This window comes from Accipiter gentilis, chromosome 6 (assembly GCF_929443795.1).
Source record: "Accipiter gentilis chromosome 6, bAccGen1.1, whole genome shotgun sequence".
Classification (NCBI taxonomy): domain Eukaryota; kingdom Metazoa; phylum Chordata; class Aves; order Accipitriformes; family Accipitridae; genus Astur; species Astur gentilis.
The window spans coordinates 29,679,816-29,695,671 of record NC_064885.1 but is presented as its reverse complement, the minus strand read 5'-3'; the positions used below and the strand labels follow the sequence as shown (position 1 = coordinate 29,695,671).

The 15,856-nt window shown below is 35.3% G+C and overlaps 1 protein-coding gene across 28 annotated transcripts in view; it reads left to right on the top strand.

Moving 5' to 3' along the window:
- Window positions 1-15,856, top strand: part of DLG1 (discs large MAGUK scaffold protein 1) — a 170,115-nt gene that overhangs the window by 98,909 nt on the left and 55,350 nt on the right. For 16 of the 28 annotated variants that reach the window (XM_049803821.1, XM_049803819.1, XM_049803818.1 and 13 more), the window contains 6 exons: window positions 4,823-4,876; window positions 8,202-8,252; window positions 9,271-9,395; window positions 10,786-10,955; window positions 11,607-11,743; window positions 14,357-14,501. In XM_049803821.1, the coding sequence (XP_049659778.1) occupies window positions 4,823-4,876; window positions 8,202-8,252; window positions 9,271-9,395; window positions 10,786-10,955; window positions 11,607-11,743; window positions 14,357-14,501 (682 nt within the window). Of the gene's footprint in view, window positions 1-4,822; window positions 4,877-8,201; window positions 8,253-9,270; window positions 9,396-10,785; window positions 10,956-11,603; window positions 11,744-14,356; window positions 14,502-15,856 lie in introns of all 28 variants that reach the window. The other 12 variants (XM_049803810.1, XM_049803815.1, XM_049803812.1 and 9 more) reach the window with 1 other exon arrangement.

Sequence of the window (15,856 nt, the reverse complement as noted above, 5' to 3'; positions counted from 1 at the left end):
AGTCCATTTAAAGTATCTGTATTTTCATATGGAAGTATATTAGAAAGTTGTGAAATAACTAAAGAAAAAAACCCAAAACAATGGAAAGAAGCAATAGGATATTTTGTCTTCACACAATAATTTTAGAGCCATTTCACCCTTAATAAAGTGTTATTGCTTGATTTATTTATTTATAGAAAATTGTTATCTCATCTCATATACAACTACTTGATGTGTGTGTCTCATTGATTACACTTGCGTGGTGTTTCTAATGTGCTCCAGCCGTTTGTTGGTATTAGTGTCTGTGGTGGAAAGAGACTTAACTGCAAGGTTCAAGCAAATGACGTGAACTTCACTTACAGATTTAACTGCAAGGTTCAAGCAAATGATTTATTTGAACTTCACTTAGAGACTTAACATGCCACTGTTGCAGGTTTTACAGGTACAGTGGAGGAATGCACTACTGCAATTTTAAAAGCAAGAGTAGTATACTATTACAACCACAAGCAATTCACAGACAACCGCAAGTACACACGTGTTTACAAACTTAAAGCATAAACAATATTCACTTACCCCTCCAGGTAAGGGCTCTCAATCCCAGGGAAGCTACCTCGACCGGCATCCTGATCAAGGGGGGGAAGGGTCTCCTTCACAAGCCAACTGTATAGTTGGAGAAGTAACTCCCTGATTTGCAACCTGAATCTTAAGGTTTTTATCCTCCGACTTGTGGAACAGTGTGTATTGCTATGCCTGAGTTGATTATGATATATGCCCGAGTGGATTATGTATATGTGAGTGCAGTTTCCCCTTATCTATCTTTCTTTTGCTGGTCTGTCATCGTTTGATGCGCAAGGTTGTCGTTTGCAACTGAAGCTGAAACCCTCCAGCTTTTCTGTACCGTGCTTACTTCCTCAGGCAGCTGAACAGTGGTTGGATTGAGACTCAGGGCATACTATTTGTTAAGGGATTTCAAGACTCAGTTCAGGTTTTGGTTCGTTGAATGGTGCAGCCACTGCCCTGTTTAGTTTAGGGTTTATCAGACAACCCAGGGCTCAGCTGTCTACACAGCTCCCGTGAGTCGTCTCTGCAGAGAGACAGGGCCTCAAGGCCACCCAAGGCTGGGTCGCTTTTGTAACCCCCATGAGTCGCCTGTGTGCGCTACACATGGTGAAACTCTGAGCCGGACAATCCATACAGTGTCCTTGGGGAGATTTAGAATACAAAAGGGGGTTTGGGTGGGTTTTTTACCCCTCTATTCCAAATATATTTGACTCATAAAACGTGCTCCCCTTCTGGACCTTCATTCTTTAGGTCACATAATGTCAACGCACAAAAAACCCCCCCAACCCTGTCAAAGCAGTAAACTGTTTACTGAAAGCAGTAAACATTAATTAACATTAATATCTTGCACATAACTTGGAACATGTGACCACAGCATGGCAAGCTATAGAATAAATAAGGATGGGTTATATTTTTGCATATAGAATAGCATTCTGCTTTTATTTCAGTGCAAAAATCTCAAATGATGAGCGCATGCCTTCTGAAAACACGGGTCACTTTTTAGAATTGTTTGGTGACAGATATTTATTACCTTTAAAAGGGAATTAAGCTATCCAGAATATTACTGGATATTTTTGTGGGATATACATCAGTGGTTTTTTTTTTCTTAAGGTCTGCTTTCAAGCAATGTGGCTAAACTTGCAACAGATAGTAGTCTTTTTTTTTATCTCTGCTACATTGTTAAATTTTACAGCATCCAATAATTATCAAAACTTTTTACAATTGGCTGTTTTGTAGTGCATTTTCTAGTGGATGTTTACACGAATCTGTCACCTATACTTTTCCCAAGAGGCAGACCAGAGATTTGATTAGTTTCAGAAATATTTCCTTCTTATTGATGGATTCTGCTCACATCAGGATTTGAGGCAGACTAGTGCAACCAGTGGATGGACTTCCCTTGTCAGCCTTGATTGATAAAGATAAGTGAGTCTCCAGTAGCATTTACTTTCAGGGAATTGCCAATAGGCTAAACTTAATTTAAAATAAAAGAATTAGTGCTGTATTTTTTTTTTGACTGCCCTTGCTGTGACAGCATTACTGCCCATTGGTGATACTGGATTACAAGCAGAAGAGTAAGAATTGAGTGGTCTGTGCCTCTGCCTTCTGAGTTCATATAAATGTCTGCTGGAGTTAGCTGTATAATTCTGTGTCATTTGTGATTCTAAGCAATTAGAAAATACCGTAGAAAATTATAATCAACTTTGGATTTGGCACGTGCATTTTTGTGCAATAGATACATCTCTCTATTTTGTTAATCACTTTACCCCTTAGGCAAGCCCTTAGTCTGCTTGTAAATAAACTTGTCAAATGGCTTTTAAATATTTGAATAAGCCCTGGCACAGAAGCTTGAAAGTGTTAGGTAATTTGGAGAACTCTTGCAAAACAGACTGAAATACCTGGTCTTCCTTTCAAAAACATTTGATATTTTGAGTTAGATGTTGTCCTGTGTTTTTGCAGTGTCCAGGCATACCTTCGGAATGCCTAGCACAAAGCTTTTCTGCTTCCTGCTTGGAAATGATAGTAAATTATTGCTTCTTGACGGAGGATTCACATAAATGAAGAAGGAGTGTTAGGAATAATCATTTAACTTACAGAAGGTATTTTGCATTGGTTGGCTAGTTTGTGTCTCAAACATACTGATCACATAGAAATCTCACCTACTAATAGCAATTTGTTTTTAGTGAGTCTCCGTCTTATTTTTTTAAGACATTAAAAGAAGAACATTTGTCAGCCTTAAGAAAAGGATCCATGGGAAACCAGCATTAACTGGCACTGCTTTTGTTGAATATACTTGAATATTACAGAATCCTAATATTAAATAGTAAAGTCCAAAATTGAGTGAAATGTAAAGAACATGACTGAAATTTCAAAATTAATCCTTGTTTTATTTTCTATTTACAAATTAAAAATTTTTTCATAGTGGATACACAAATATAAAACAAATGTATGTATGCTGGTCTCTGGTAGATCCAGTAGAGATTAGACTCCAAATGCCTCATACTCGGTCATGTTCTCTTTAATACAGTGTGTTGTTTTGTTTTTCTTAGAATTGTGTTAATTGTAAAGCTCTTGCAGGGATTGTTATGCATATTTTAATTGATTGGTATTTTTAGCGCAGGATCTTATTTTTAATTTAATCTTATTTTAATAGAACCTGCACTTGAATAAGCAGCAGAAACTGAGATATAACTTAATGGCAGAAGATGGTTGTGAGGTATAGCATGGTTTTGACAGAGGTTTTTGTCGTGTATTAGTAACTAATACTTTATTTCTGTACTGCATAAAGTGTGCCCGTGCTTCTGCTGAAAGAATTGCTGGGTGAGAAAGGTGTTTGATGGCATCTTGACAGTCATAAGTGTCATCCTTTTTGGTTCCTTTTTTTAATGGTCTACTCTGTTAACTTGCATAGATACCGCCTGATTTTAGTACTTATTAAATGATACAGGCCTAATTTCTGACACAGCAACCTGATAGTAGATTGATCACTCCTGTCTAGCGATGGTAGATTATTCATTTCAGCTTTTTTGCAAGGAACTTCTGAGTCATCACTTTCTAGCTTTTGGGAGCTTGTAAAAATCATAAATTCTTCAGAAGTATGTTGCTGTCGTGGTAGTGAAACTAAAATGCAGAGTGTGAGTAGGTTAATGTAATTGTCATGTTTTTGTAGGTCTTGAGTTTATCTTTGAATGAGTTTAATACTAGCTTCTATTGCAGCCTGTTAAACTGTCCCTAAACTTATTTCCACATGGACACATAAGAGATTTAAGGAGGGGGGGGGAGAATGTCTCAATTTTAAAGATGATGAATTTTTATACATATCAAAAAATCTCAGCTTCATTAAAACAGTAAGGAGGTTAGCTTTGTTTTGTGCTACTGAGTTTGTAGGTCCTGTTGAACTTAATACGTTAACAGTATTTGGAGTCTGGAATATATCTGCATGCTTTTTTTTTTGTTGTTCTTAGAGCTGGCTAGAAGCTGCCTATCTTAAAGGCAGGTAATTGATGCAAAAATAGGAAATCTGTTTATTTGGAAGTATTTCAGATAAATGCCACCAGTCTGTATGGATTTTCTTTCAGTTAAAACTGCATTTTTCATAGAATAATTCTCAATAACATCAGAGAGTAAAAGTATTAGCTTATTCTACCAGTTCCTGGCTAGCAAGAATGCTATATTGTTTCATATTTCTGTAGCAATAATCTCTGATTGCTTATGGCTTGTGAATCCATAACAATTTTCTGATGGAAACACATGCTGCTGTGTGGTAGATTAATGTCTGCTGTGGATTTGCTTTCACAAGTCAGTTTTGTAGATCCTCTCTTCCCTAAGTTTGTATTTCTGCAAGTTTCCATTTTGCAGGCTGAAGGCAGGGGAGAGGGGGAGTCTTCCTGGTACGAAGGAAGGAATCAAATCCACCAAAACTTGGTTTTAAGATATTGGCCAGTAAATCAACTTCTGAATGTCATACCACAAGTACTATGGTAACTGGCATCATGTCAAATGGTAGCATGACCTAGATTTTCTGTTGAAAAACAGGATAATAAATGACAGAACTTGTATATAAAATATGAGCTCAGAATTTTGGAGGAGTATGGCTTTGTGGCATGAAAGCAATTTGTTCAGGGTAGAAACAAGTGTTTCAGAAGGTGAATTTTTGAGGTTCTCAGGCTGAGGCTACCTTTTAACAGAACTTTGAGAAACGCAGCAAATTAAATGTTGTATAATTATCATTAGTATTGCTTTCTCTTATGCTGTATAAATTTTTTTTTTTATTCTTTTGTTAAAGGCAAATCCCCCTCCAGTGCTGGTGAATACAGATTCTTTGGAGACTCCAACATACGTAAGCCTACACTTGCTTTCAATTATAACATTAGACAATGTTTTATGTATGTAGTTGTATAGGTCTGTTGTTACTGTTTAATAAAACCTGTTTTACTTCTCTGATGGTGCTTGATTTCATCAGCTGTCCTGATGGTTTCTTGAAGTCCTTAAACAGCCATTTCATGAAGGAAAAAAAATTAAAAAGTTGTACACTTCAGGTGGAAGGTTATGTGTGTGTACCAGTGTGTGACGGTGCAAAACACAGTTGTTTGAGGTTCCAGAGGTTGAGTGTTCAGAGAACGATCTGTTTCTTCAGCTGTGCTGGCAGGTGCTTTAATATTTAATGTGCCATTTCTGTTGCACTTTTCATAAAAACGCTTATTCATGCAGTAGCTATACTTAAGATTTTAGAGCTCTAAATGTTCATAAAAATGCACTGGTTCTCTTTGAAACATTAAAGTGGTAAGTGTAGTTACATGGAGGCTAAAATTTGTGTTTGGCAGTGTGTTATAGGAATACCACTGCAGAGAGAGACTTTCAGAGGCTTTGGAATGTATGTCAGTCTGGCATAAGTTTCAGGTCTGAATTTTCCTCCTTTACCTTTCTCCTATAGTTACTTATATCCCACTTGCTTGTCATTTTCCCGAACAGTGTTAATGCTGCTTTATATTGTGTTTATTCTAAGCACTGGTATTAGCAAGTAAAGAGTAAATCTTGTCCTTGTTGAAAGCATTCATAACTTAGAAATGTTGCTAGAAAGGAGCTGTAATAATTCGACAGACAAAAGCGTGAATTAACAGTTTAAGCAGAAGACAAAAAAGTAGTACAGTGGCATAACTGGCTCATGAATGAGTCCCGAGGGTAATAATGATGTCTCTGACTAAAAGATCACAGCAGTAGCCTGCAGTGTGTGGCCCTTTTATTGATGTGATGCAGGTACAGTTTAGAAAAGCATACTGGTGAGGTGTCTCCCTGCCCACACAAACTAAACCAAGAAGAAAAGTGATTAATAAATACGTATCCACATTTCAGAAGGCCCCATCTGATAGAGGCAGGAACACAGTAAGTGGAGGACTCTTAGAACTCAAACTAGGTTGGAAACAGATGCCAAGCAGCAATTTTTTTTTTTAATTCTTTGTAAAAGCCCAAGGAAATACAAACAAAACTCAAGTTGATGGCACATGGAAAAGAGTAACCATACCAGAGAAATGAACTTCAGTACAGCCAGAAGGCTCTAACCAAATTCTGCTGAACTAGTAATAGGTTTTCAGATTCAAAGAAGATTGCTGTAGTGTAATTACAGCATTTGTACAGAACTTCCTTCATCCAGAGGGAGTCCCTGCAAATAAAGCTTGGCTTAATGGATCTGAGATCACTTCAAAACTTGCAAAAGTTAGAATAGGACAGTGATTTTTATCATTTGATGTGTCCTTGCTCCTGTTGCTGCTAATGTTCAGTTTGTTAGATAAAATCAATTCAAAGGTAAATAAAAAAAGGGGGGGACGGGACTCTAGAACTGAGCTAAAGCGTAAGATTAAAAATTGTGGAGGTTCTTGTTTGCTCCTGTTTATCTAGATAATATTTTAAAATTGGATTACAGAGTTTTGTACATGGAAATAAACAAGAGACTTCTTAAATATATTAGGATTGGCTTAGTTTTGCCTAATGGTAATGAATAGGGAAAATATTAATTATCCTTGTTATTTATTTAACCACCCCCACCCCCCCCCACCCCCCATACTGATCAGTCATCGTGAACCATTTCCCAGGTACTGTCATGCTGGATGACTGGTTCAGTTAGCACATGTTGTCATTCTTGTAGATAATAGCTCAAGGACTAAGCTAACAAAAACTTCTTGATCACAGCGGCTTCTTTTATGTTGGTGTAGTAATAGATACAGTTTCATGTATGCAGAAGGTCAAGACCTCTTCCCTTTTTAATGGAGAAATATCATGTGTTAAAACCACAGTATCTTTTCCACTGAACAAACTACTAAGGACATAATAATTTTTGAGGTACTGCACAAAGAAGAAGATAATAATCTTATGTCTGGAGTGGACATGGCCTTTGTTGTATTAAGGGGAGATATAATTAGCGATTGAGGAAAAACTGTAGTGAAGTTTAAATGAGCTTGATATTAGGACAGCCTGTGTAAGTTGTGGCATCTCCAGTTTTTGGAGCTTTTAAATATGTTAAATAAGCATATGCGGAATGAAGCAGATGTGATCTTAATTTTGTTTGGGATGAATTAAAGTCCCTTTTTTAATTCTTTGCTAGAAACCTACAGATTTTAAAATGCTTTCTTATATACTTATATTTTGTGTCTTTATAAAATCTTGAATAGTATGTTAAAAGTACAGAAGACTATCAGACATAAAATATCTTAAGAATACACAAGAAGCTTTGTGAAATAATAGTTCAAATGTTATTTCTTACCTTATTAAATATTTCATCCTAAAAGGCTTGAAATAGGGAATTGCTTGTGGCTGCATGTTGTATATGCTGCTGTAGGTATCTGTGGAGGGAAGGATTTGAGTTCCGAGATATCTTAGTAATTGAAAAAAATAAGTCTTAATGTTACTTTTATATTAAATATGGTTAAGAATTTGACATTTAATTATTTTCACCTAATCTGAATATTTTTTACTTCTGTTATTTGATTCTGTCCTAGTTCTGTAGGCAGCAAAGAATGTAGGTATCCTTTCTAACAAGGACAATGAGGCTTACTTCTAGTATTTTGAGGTTTCCATCTAGCTTTATAAAATATTCTTCTAAACTCTTCTTCTGGTTTTGATCCTTTTTTAATTTGTTGAACTTTAGTATATATGTGTAACATGATAAATAGTAATATAAAGTTATTAAATGTTGCTTTAGAAAGGTCTTACCCACTTCTAGTGAGAAATGGTATAAAGCATCAGTCTTTGATTTTTCCCTGCTCTGTGCAGAACACCAGTTTGAAAATACTGCTCATTCTTCTGTACAATTTCTTCTCTACCCCACAACCCCTTCCTTTTTTCTCAGTTTCAACTTGCTATATGGCCTGAGGAACATCTGATATCTCGAGCATTTTTTTTTTTTTCCTGGCAATCAGAAGCAGAGGGCCTCTGCTCTACAATATGTGTGTAGAACAGTCTGCTTTCTGAAATCTTAACTTCTAAACTCATACAAAAAGAATGTCTGATTCATGTACAGATCAGTGTGAAAATCACATGTCCCCTCTGAGCTCAGTGGTCACTGTGAATCAGCTGAGATTTTTTTCACAGCTGGGAGTGAACTGTCAGCTGAGCAACCTGTCATGTAAAGTGTAAAATTCTCTGTAAGTCTCACTTTTCTTTCTTTATAGGTCAATGGCACGGATGCAGATTATGAGTATGAAGAAATTACTCTTGAAAGGGTAACATGCTAAATGTCATTCTATACTCTTTTAGATGGGATCTATGAAACCTTAATATGAAAAATTAACGTCTTGATACTGCTAAATGTCAATCCAAAACAATCCTTACTGTTTTGTATTTTTTTTTTCCTTTAGGTAGATTATTTAACCTAAAGAAAAAAATACACCCAGTTGCTGGAGCAGGAATAGACGTTTTTATTAATATCCTTGAATATTAAGAGGAAAATGGGGGAAGGTTCTCCCTGAGACATACATCATTTAATGTTCTTATCTAGGCTTGTAGAGAGCAATAACACAAATTATTATTTTATTTCCTATATTGCCACTTATGATAGGCTTTTATTTATACCATTTAGTTTTATATTGAGATTCAGGCTTCCAGTTGTGATTACAAGTGATGCCTTGTCATATGCATTGCTTCTTTAGGTTTACAATGTTGAGATCTATCTCAGTTCTCTTTTCTTGAGCTGCACTGTTAACAAAAAGAAACAAAGAAATGGTTGTATTTCATACCTGTGCAGTTCTGGTGGTTACTGAGAGGGTGAAGAGGTCTTTCAGTTTACAGTAAGAGCAGGCAACCTTTGAAGAGAAAATATCAGTCTGAATCTCTGCATCTGTGAGGATATATTACATATGTGACACAAATCATGTGGGGGCTTCTCTAGGAAAATAATTTGTCACTAATAATTTAATGAGGAGCAAATATTCGTATGAATAATCTCAAAGATCTAGCTCACTAGAGAGGGAAGTTTTTATCTAATTTATCAAGTTCACTTCAGCGAGAAAGCTGTGGGTTTGCAACTGTATCTCTTACACAATGACTTATGTTCTTCTATGAAAATAAGTATAATTAAGTCTTACATATGATTATATGTAGTATACTGCTTGAAGTGTCTTTTAGTATTTTTTATTGGTGAAAATTACATAGATTTGGTTCTATATTGAATCAAATAGATACACTTGAATATCTTTTTCCCTGAAAAGAAATGCGTAAATCTTTTTTCCCCTCTACCTTTAGGGAAATTCAGGACTTGGCTTTAGCATTGCAGGTGGTACAGACAACCCACATATTGGGGATGATTCAAGTATTTTCATTACAAAAATTATAGCCGGGGGTGCAGCTGCACAGGATGGAAGATTACGGTATGATGATTTTCTATGTTGGGTTGCTAAATATTTGTTATTATGTCTTCAAACAGCGTATAGAACATTTTCTGTTGCTTTTAGTAGTTTTACATGCTACATTACATTTTAAATAAGTTTTACTTACAGAAGTATTTTGTAAATAATGAAAAATATTTGAGTGGACCAATTATTTTTTTCCTCAACCAATAAAATCTGCATTTAAGTGAAATTAAGTGAACTTTATCTTTTCTGTTTGGTGGTATAAGTTGATTATGCCATATGTTCTATAGTCCTTAATTTAATATACAATGGAAGAGCTTAGACAGGTAGGATAGGTAACTAACTCTTGGTTATCCATGTGCAGATTTCCTGATCTGTAAGATAGTTGAGCTTAATAACAACGCTCTTTTATGCTTGGTATAATTCTATGTCTTAATTTTTCAAAGATACTACACATTTTCAAAAGCAGTATATTTTTTTGTTTAAATTAATAGCATACTTCTTCTCCAGTATACCTTGTTTTCTTATTTAACTGTGGACTGGTACTACTACTTAACTCCTAGTGAGGGAATGTTGGCATATTACTAGATGGTAGCAAGTGATATTTGTAACTTTGAGAAGAGTACTGTTAGAAGTTAATAATAAATTGCATTAATAAATTATTTTTGTTAATCCAGAACAGCCTTTAAATATACTCCTGCATCACTGTGTGGAAAAAACCCACATCCAGTTGTAGGACCAGCTTTTTTTCTCATGTTGTCAAATCATTTTTGGTGCAAATGCCTGATGCGTTATGTTTTTTAGTCCTAATAAGCTTATTTCAAGGCTTCATTTTAGCTTCTTGGCTATTGTCAGAGGTACATCTGGCAGAACACAGTGACAGGTGGGTCAGGCATTGTACTTAGTGTAATGAGAGCTCAGTGTTACTACAGCAACATGTTAAATGGAGTGGAAGGCCAGCACTTAAACAGCTTGTGAAAGGCAGTAATGGAGGTTATGTTGTTCATATCATGGCTTAAAACTAGTGTGTTCTCATTGCATGCCTCCTAGTTTCTGAATTTTTTTAGTTTTCTTATAGGCCTAAATGTTTGTACGAAGTTTGTACGAAGCTCAGTTCAAAATACTGTTTAAATGAAACACATATAAGATGGTGTTCTCTTTGGCTGTGAACAAAATATTCCCTTTAAATGTCTTCTAGTAGTCCTTGGGTTGTTTGTGTTTTTTTTTTTTTTAAAGCACTAATAATTAATTTTAGAGTGTTGTCTTGACTCAGTATAATTTTGAAGCAAAATCTATGTATCTTATTGTGTTAACATGTATGTTAGTGTATTGTAGATAAAATATTAGGCTCCTAATGTGTCTGCTCTGCTATAACACAACAGCTGAACATGAATGTTGCTGTCTCTAGGGTTAATGATTGTATTCTACGAGTAAATGAGGTGGATGTTCGTGATGTGACACACAGCAAAGCAGTTGAAGCATTGAAAGAAGCGGGATCAATTGTACGATTGTATGTCAAAAGAAGAAAACCAGTCACAGAAAAAATAGTGGAAATCAAACTTGTAAAAGGCCCTAAAGGTATGTAGGAATTATAAAGCTTCTGTTTCACAAGAAGGATAGCGTTGATGATAGATTTCTGCATTTATTTTTCAAAACAAAATAGCATATGAAGTTCTAGGAAATGTAGAATAATGAAAAATAAGATAATAGCATCTCAAATGCTTCTGAATTTTCGTCCATGTCTTGGAACTTCCTGTAGAATGCATATTTTTCTTTCAAATGATAAAAATGTGTTTCTGATAGTATTTAGTAATTTTTTAAAGTATATTACAAATGGGAGTAAAATATTTGAGTTACCTAGAAGGGATTTTGAGAGATTACAAACCACTTAGACAAAGCTTTATTTTGTTTCTATATGGATAAATGTTGGACAATGGTTCTTTAAATATTAGTGGAGATGCTATAGCTCTGCTGTGTGTGTCTTTCACAAGGCATGGAGCAAATGGTTTAGTTTTTGATTTTCAGAACTTCTGTAAATGTTAGGTCTTCTCCAGAACTTTCCAGAAAATTATGGAGTTCATTTGGAAAGGCATCCAGTATTGCTTCAGCCAGAGTCTAATATTTTTATATATGTGTTTGTGTGATACAAATAGCATTATTATTTATATAATAATTTGAATCTAATGAATGCTAAAAGGTTTCTTCAGTAATGATTTTATCTTCAAGCAGGTCTTGGTTTCAGTATTGCTGGTGGTGTAGGAAATCAGCATATACCTGGAGACAACAGCATCTATGTAACCAAAATCATTGAAGGTGGGGCAGCACATAAAGATGGCAAACTTCAGATTGGAGACAAACTTTTAGCTGTAAGTAAGAGCTGCATTTTTTTATGGTCATTCACTTTTAGGCCCAGTAAGGGCATGGTTTACTTTGTGATTAAGCTGCCTGCCGGTGGAGTGTTACTTCATAGAACTTGGTAAAAAAATGGATATTGCCAGGAAATCAATGATAAAAATTAAATCTGCAGTGTTCAACACCATCTCATCAGGAAATCTGAAATCTATTCCTGTCCCAACATTTCATGCAAAACTTGTACTAATCACCATGTTTATTTCTGATGCCTGCTATTATTTTTCTGGGATCTGAGTGACAGGATTGTAAACCATCATACAATGGAATTGTTTCTCTTCTCAAAAAAGAACAACAGAAAGGAACTCCATGTACTGGTGGCTGGCCAGCCTGTAGTGAAACTGCTGCTTACATTGGATTTCAGTGTTTGTAATGCTTTGAATGGCTTTTTTTTTTTTTTAAGCTTAAAATACTTCAAAGTTGAATTTTCTATGCACAAAGTAAAAGTAACTTTCAACTTTCTTAAATTCCATCCACAAATCCAGTTGTCCAGCTAGAAAAATGAGAGCCAGAGCCAGGAATTTCTGAATGAATTTCTGAACTTTAAACTCAACTCTGATTGAGGGCTCCACCCTCCTATGTCTACCAGGCAATAACTGCTTCTGTAAGAGTTCTGAGTACATGTGTACTCAGAGTACATGACAGCAGAGTGTGTGCTTTATTGCTCTTTGAACAGTAAGAAATTGTCTCCAAATTTTTAGTGCAGAGTTTCCTATCTGTTAAAAGATTTTTTGGATAAGTTCACCACTTAAAGAGCTGGGAAAACTGAAGCTACTTAAAGAATTCTGGTATTATCCCTTTATCTAAAGAATCCTGCTTTTTTGAAGTATTAGGAATGAGATCTTGGTGTTAAAATGGATAGTTCTGTGAAAGCAGCTCAAGACATGAGCAAATCCTTATGTGAGAACTGGGAGGAAAAAAATAGAAAGAGAATATATTATTTTTACTACTAGCTGCACAATAACTATATACCTTCATATGCCATGCAAATTCACAAACCCCAAGATCCAGCTGCTTGATGATAATGCTGTCACATATTTGATGTTTTTAAGTTTGAAATCTGCATCATGGGAAGTGTTTTGATTATAGGACCTCCGCAGAATGCGAGGGCACTGGAAAGCTTCCTTTTAATGGTGAACTGCTTTCCAGTGTTATAATTTGTCACCTGTATAAGAAAATTTCATGCTAACTTGCTTATATCATAAAATATATGGAAAGTTTTAATGAATTTTTGTTAGAAGTAGCAAACTTTTGCGACAGATTACTTTGTCCAGTATTACTTTATCCATTAAAAAAAAATTGCCTGACAAAATTAAATAAAGTAGCTTTGGATTAATATCAGATACTGTTTCAGGGATGCAAGGAGCCTATACATTGTGCTATTGGATATAGTAAATATAATGTCCTAATTTATTGTAGCTGTAATCATTCCCTCACTTCATTAAGTTAGGAAAGAAGTGAGTAAAATGTCATCTATAGTACCTTCTGATTAGCCGAATTTCACTTACTCAAAGCTTTAGTCACTAATGTAGAGATAAGCTCCTGTATTTTGCAGAATGTAACTTTGTGTCTGCATATTTAGGTTGTACTGCAATTACTAACACACTGAAAAATGACTTTTCAGTCATCAGAGTGGTAGGAATTTAAATCTGTTTAAAAAAAAAAACAAATTCAGTAAGAGGCTTTTGGAAAACTTTTAGGAAACTTTTAGAAAATGCTGATGGAAAGAATATATTTAAGCAGTAGAGTTTTTTTCCCTGCAGATAACAATTCACAAGGCCCAGTTGTTTTTACACAGGATATAAAGTTAAGTAATCAAACAAAGGAAGGTGTCTTTGGTCCTTCAGGTTCAGTGCAGTACAAGCCTTATTTCCCACGTTGCCTGAAATTATCTGCAGAAGTTACTTCCCTCATCAAAATATGGAAGAGAGGGTCAGCAACTCAATTTACTGTGGCTCTATATGAGATACTAATTGTTAAAGGATTTTTTTTTTTAAACTGAAGTGCTAGTGTTTCACCTTAGTAGCAATAGTTTAAAAAAATCTGTTGCCTGTGAAGTTAAACTACTTATTACTTGGCATGTAAATCAGTCCTTTGGGATCTTCTCTGGTTTTGACACCTACTTTTGACCACTTGCAAGAATATGTTGTCCCACTATAATGTCGAGAACTTTTATGTCATGACAAGATCACGTAGGATTTATTCTTACTAGAAGAAAATTTCCTCTATTTAATGCTTGCAATAACACACTGTGTCAGTATTGTGATCGTGCACGCTTATGGCATTTTGAGTGTCATATTTGTCCTGTTAGTTTTCCAAAGTTGTGTGCATTCTTTACAATGTTACGGTTAATGCAGTTTATCATAATCTTTTGAGGAAAGACTTGTCTTTCTTAAATTTCACAGCACTACAAAGCATCTCTTATATAACTTTTATATAACCAATCTTGTCTGTGCCAGATGAATCCTAATAAAGACTCTAAATGCTGAAGTGCTCCAACAGCTTTCAGTGAATGTCCTATGAAAATGTACATACTCTCTATGTTGAGAGTTGGTTTTTTTTCTCTTTAGGTGAACAGTGTTTGCTTAGAGGAAGTTACTCATGAAGAAGCAGTGACTGCCTTAAAAAACACATCTGACTTTGTTTATCTGAAAGTTGCAAAACCCACCAGCATGTTCATGAACGACAGCTATGCCCCTCCTGACATCACAAACTGTGAGTTCAGCTTATCTTTGTGATGTAATTATTTTTTCCTTTAAGGCTTTAACATACCCCATTTTTAGTATTTTAACAGTTTCAATCTTTTTAAAATTACACAGTGTGAAAATCTGATATAAGAAAGTTGATGAATCAGGAAAACTATATGCTGAACAGAATAACATCCTATAGCTTGTGTACTGAAAAGATGGCAACAATGGGGCCCTTAGTGTGTTTCTGTGACTGATGTGGCCTAGTCGTAGTGACTCGATGTTTCTGATCACTTGCTGATGAGTGGAAGGAGAACATGTGGCTCATGCTCCTGGAGGCTGTGAAGAGTAACAACCAATGCACTGTGTAGATGTTCAGTATCCTGTGAACTGAGCAAAAGACAGTACTGTTTGAGGTAGAGGTTAGTAATGATTCTGACTTCTTACTGTTTTCGTGCTTTTTCATGAGCTGCACGTATTTGAATAAACTGGACTGGGAGGAGGGGGAGGTCTTGACCTCTGATGCCTGCCTGCAAACGTGTTGTGAAATTCCATGTTAACTTACTTGAAATTGTACTTCAGTTTTGACATAACTGTTGATAATTCAAATGGAAACCAGTGAATGCTATATTGAAAATAGTTACAGGAGCTTCTTGTTGACATAAGGGTACTACTTACAGGAGTCTTTTTTAAGTCAAATGTCCAAATCCAGAAAGTTCAGTGTTGAACTACAATGTAAAGAAAAATTTGAATTTAATGTATTGTTTCTTCAAGAGGGATATTACCATTTAGTGTTTGGAGAAAGGGATGAGAATGATATAACTGTATCTTTCAAGACTGAATAGGTGGACTTTTCTGCATAACCAGTTTTACTCACCTTGTCACATAAAATAGTTCTGGGGGAGAGTTATTTTAGGTGTTTTTCTGTTTCCTGCTGTTAGATATTAGTAATTGATATGTAGCACTGATCTGTTCAGATACTACTTTATGTGAAAAAGGAACACTTTTGGACTAAAAAGCCACTGATGTAATCTAAAACAGTGTGTAAAGAACAAAAAAAGTGCAGCAGAACAAAGGACTGAAGTACCTTATAAGCCCATAATTTATCGGTGATAGCTACAGTGTCCTTAAATATATTTGTAAGCTTATTGAATTACAATTTGGAGCTAATTAGGTTTTATGTCTTCACTGTCTTATTAGAAGGGTGCTCTTGAAGGCTCCATTCTTTGACATAAAACTTAATTTTCAGCCTTCACTTATTCATCCCTAGTTTTACACTCAAATATATGGTTAGAGAGCAGCCATTTTCCCTTATCGAGTATCTAGTTTGTCCAATAATTCAACCTTTCCCACTGTTTCCTTGGAAGGCAGGCTTCTTTTTCT